At 47.9% G+C, this 4641-nt stretch overlaps 1 protein-coding gene across 1 annotated transcript; it reads right to left on the reverse strand.

Moving 5' to 3' along the window:
* Positions 1-269: 269 nt before the first annotated feature.
* LOC123402276 lies at positions 270-2730 on the reverse strand. Its single transcript, XM_045096177.1, has 2 exons — positions 2149-2730; positions 270-748 (listed from the first exon to the last, which is right to left on the reverse strand). Exons 1-2 carry the CDS (start codon positions 2653-2655, stop codon positions 473-475), a joined length of 783 nt encoding a protein of 260 aa, XP_044952112.1. The 5' UTR covers positions 2656-2730; the 3' UTR covers positions 270-472.
* Positions 2731-4641: the final 1911 nt, after the last annotated feature.

Below are 4641 nucleotides of genomic sequence, written 5' to 3' on the forward strand. Positions count from 1 at the left end.
CTCGGGTCTTTCGACGGAAGAGTGTGCCTCCAACAGCTTTGCTCAACAACATCAAGAATGAAGCCATCCTTTGGGTATCTGCCAGGGCGAAGAAATTGGGCAACAACATATCGGGAGAGTAACACTCTTTTGTTTTCAGTTGCGAGGTGTAATTCAAACTCTATTCTTTCTTAATTAATACGAGGCAAATCTTTTGTCTCGGATTCAAAAAGTAAGAAAGACACATGATCATGTAATACCTCTTGTGGAGAGAGCTGAGCCGGTTAATCTGAGTGAACTTCCCAATTAACAATAAAATGACAGATAAATCACGGTGACAACATCAAAATATTTGTTTCCCGTTTCAACATACTTGTAATAATTTATATACAGTTAATTATTCGCCCAGCAACAAGGACTCGATGATCTTCCTTTGTGTGATTTAGGCGTTTCACCAAGCATCCGAGATTTCTAGACCACCAAACTGGCACGATCATGCAGCGCCGGGGATGGAGATGGTGGCGTTCAAATAAGCAATGCACTCTGTTGGCAGGTTGAGGAAGGTGTTCATGAATACATCATCGATGGGGTCGAGGACGGCCACCCCGACCAGCTTGCATCTCCCTCCACCGTCCAATCTTTCGCCAGTTCCACGTCTTATGGCTCCACTGGACTCCTCAGACGTCAGTGTTGTGTCGACGAACAACGGCGGAGCTTCATAGATGCTCCCAACCGTGAAACAGAACCTCGACCTGAACTTCAGGTCGACCTGAAACGTGTATACGCATGCATAGGTCATGCCATGATCATGATCGTTTTCTGTGGCCATATAAATTCCAAGCAAGAACTTCTTCTAAATACCCTGGTCGCAGGCAAACTACTAAATCTCTTATCGTCGCTCCCAAAAAAGAAATCCGTTAGAGCATCTCCAAGATGCCGTGTTAAAAAACGTGTGCGGTAAAACTCTACTTTAATGCGTGAGGGACGATTTCACGCGCTCCAACAAAGACGGTAAAATCAGGCATGCGGAAAACAATTGCACGTGCGCGGAAAAGCGAGCGAGCTGATGCACGCCGTCCAACGCATCTATAAAATGCAGCCCCCGCCGCGCGCCGTTCCGATGAAACCGTCGCCCCCTTGCCTCGCCACGCACCCTCCCTCGTCTCGTCACGTGCCCTCCTTCGTCTCGCCACGCGCCCCTCTGCCTCTTTTTTCGCCTCGCCGCCGCGTCGCCGAGGAACTTCGGGCTACCGCGGCGTCCACGCGCCCCCCTCCGCCACCTTCTACGCCGATATCCGATCCGGCGACATACGCCTCGGACTCGGCACGTTTGAAACCGTCGAGGATGCCGCCCGCGCGTATGATGCGGCAACATGATGCCTCAACAAGCCTCGTAGGAAGATGAGTTTTCCCAAGGTGATGACGATGGAGTGGGCACAGAACCTCGTGCCTCGTCCACGGTTGTCATCGAAGAGGACCGTCGTCGAAACCGGAGGCAGCAGCGCCGCCTCAGCATTGCAGAGATGGACAAGCATGCCAAGGCGAAGTGGCGCCGACAGTTCTCGCATGACGTCCTCAAAGAACGTGAATTCTTCGTGCAACGGAGGGCGGAGTAAGCCGCCTACCGCGAAGATAGGCATAAGCGGAAGCAAGTCGCATTCTTTTAGATGGACCTGAAGGAATCGTCGATTTGATTCTTCGATGATGAACACTCGGTTGACACCTTCATCACGATGGAGGAATTGAACACCGACGCGTCGGAGTCCGAGGATGACGAGAAGTAGACTTCTATCTATCTAGACTATCTGTCTATGCTATGTATTTTTTTATCATTTTTCATCGTTTTCTATCTATCTAGGCTATCTATGATATGTATCGTTTAAAAACTATGCTTGTATTGTTTTAAAATTATGCTATGTATCGTCTGAATTGTCTATGTTTGATTAAAAATGCATGTTGCAAGAGTTAAGTTTTTGCGCGTCTGCTGTAATGCAACGCGCGTCAAATTTTACGGTTTTCGTTGAAGTTAGCGTTCACCGGGGCGTTAAAATTAAATATGTGTACGCTTTAGACTGATTTTTTGTACGGCCGCGCATTGGGCGCATGGTGAAGATGCTCTTATATGGACTGGTAACAAGTAACAACACATGGACGCAGTGCAAAGGTTACCTGACCAGTTTTCCGATCGATGCTCCCGCGCAGAGCCTCGGGCAAGATGTCGATCTTGAGGAACGGCGGCAGCGGCAGCCCTAGGAACCTGGTGGTGGCGCCGGACATCGCCGGGATGTACAGGCTCGACACGTCAAAATCGACGAGTATCGTGCCATCCGCCGCGCCGCTCGCGACACGCCCGGCGCCCACGCCGCGGCCGCCCTGTGCGTTGTAAGCGAAGTCCGGGTACCGGGAGATGCCGAGCCGGCAGCCTTCGCGCGTTAGGAACTCGACGCTGAACGTGTCGGCATCGGGCCGAGCCCGCGGCGCCGCGACGGTAGGGGCAGGTTGCTGCTCGCCTTGGCCGGTGGATGCCGCCGAGACCGCGTGTTTGCCGCTGGGTCGCGGATGTAAAGGTCTTGCCCGTGAACCGGAGGCGCATGGTTTCCTGGGGTTAGCGAGCTTTTGCAGGGCTGGGCCTGGAAGGCTCCACGAGGAGGTGCTGATACCGCCTGGCCTTGCCATTTGGAGTCTGCGCAGCTGCAGCGATGAAGAAGAGGGACCCGGACTTGTGGCTGTGCGATGGACCTACGGAAACCTTATCGCTTATTAGTCTTTTTTTTTAAACACAGTATAGATATGCACATTCAATTTTTTTATATGAACACACGCGTGCTATCATCCCATGAACATCCTTAACAGACTAATCTAGAATATCGTTTTAAGACTGAAGTCATTACACATACCACATAGTCGACGGAAACGTCTTCTCTCGCTGGACGGACATCGTTCAAAATACTGAAATGAAATTCAAAGAGAATGCAAGTATCGGGATTAGAACCCTGATGGGTTAGGGATATCACTGTCCTCATAACTATCCAACCACGGTATGATTCGCTATCCCTTGTTAGGTTCTGGTTGGATGCAAAGTACATGTAAAACTTCAGAGTTTTCTCTTTGCATGGTAACGTGTGTCATTTATATCAAAAGAATCATAGTATGGTGCATATGTTAGCTTAGAATTGTTCGGGCATTCATTGATAGTGATATTTGAAGTTTTAGGTTTACAAGTCATGTCATGTGTACACTGACTTGATAAAACTGAAAAGACACGAGAACGTTGACCTTTGCATAAAGGAACACTAGTGTAAGAAAGAAAATTATAAGCAAGACCAAAGAATCCCTTGAGCTTGACACCATCGCACATCACCTCCCTCTGACACCACCACAACAGCCATCAAAGTAAATAATGACGGATCACATCCTCACCCGAGTTCGATGCGGCTACATCGCTGATATGCAGCTTTGCGGACCTCCAAGATGGCAAAGCCCCAGACAAAGCCATTGTCGCTGATATGCAGTTCACCCAAGGCAAAGCCATTGTCGTTGAACGAATTAGACTTGGGCAACACCCCAGACAAGCCATCGGACTCCAGATTCGGCATCCATCCACGACTAAGACGTCGTCGAGGAAACCATCCCAGACAACCATGAACCACGAACCCAACACATGATCCACCATATTTCAGATGTCTCGATGCAGACCACAATCTACATCCTCTCCTAAACTAACTTCCAGACTTAGCGATGGTGCTTGCGCAAACATTATTGCAATGGCGGTAACATAGCCAATCAGTGGTTTGCTAGGTTGTGAACAGGTTGAAGGTTTTCATGGCAATGTTGAGATGCTGATATTTAACAGGTGGTAGGCAACGAGACATAGCGATAGAAACGAAACAACTAGCATGGCAATGATAGTAATGGTATCTAGGAAAATGGTCATCTTGCCTGAGATCCCGCTTGTAAGAAGAACCACTCCGTGAAGGAGACGAGCCGACGTAGTCAAACGGACCCTCACACTCCGAAGCGGTCGGAACTCTATCGAGACGAAGCAAGCCGGAAACAAGGATCAACACACGATATTCACCACGGCACATGCACGACATAATGCACAACACATATGATGCATGATCAGTCTAATGCAAGGCATGCCATGGCAATTCACAACAATCAAACACTACACATTAAGTGAAGCTCAATATGCAACGAGTTGCATATTGACGAAGCTCCACATACGAATTATTTAGTTCACTCTGGTTTACATACACGGCAATATTAAATGTTGTTAAACATGGAAAGAGGTGAAGCGTAATTAATCTACCAATCTAGGCTTTTTAAATAAGGTCGGAAACATTATATAGCATCTCCGAAATGACCCCATGTGTTACTTTCTAAATCTGTCCAGATTTTTCCTAATCACATTTTATGTTTGTTAAACGTCAAAACCAAGGGATTCATGTGAAACTACACGTCGTCCTAGTCCATTTACATATATGGAACATCTCCAACGGAGCTACGGTTCAAAAGGTACGAACACTGCAAGATATGATGTCATGAATGCAATATGTATGCTATGACAGTCACAAGCACTCCAAAACATGCAAGCAGCAAGAAAATAAGAACCTACACGAGATTCTAAGCAAGTTTCATATAAGACACGATCAAAACAGA

The sequence above is a fragment of the Hordeum vulgare genome, chromosome 6H (assembly GCF_904849725.1).
Source record: "Hordeum vulgare subsp. vulgare chromosome 6H, MorexV3_pseudomolecules_assembly, whole genome shotgun sequence".
NCBI classification, from domain to species: domain Eukaryota; kingdom Viridiplantae; phylum Streptophyta; class Magnoliopsida; order Poales; family Poaceae; genus Hordeum; species Hordeum vulgare.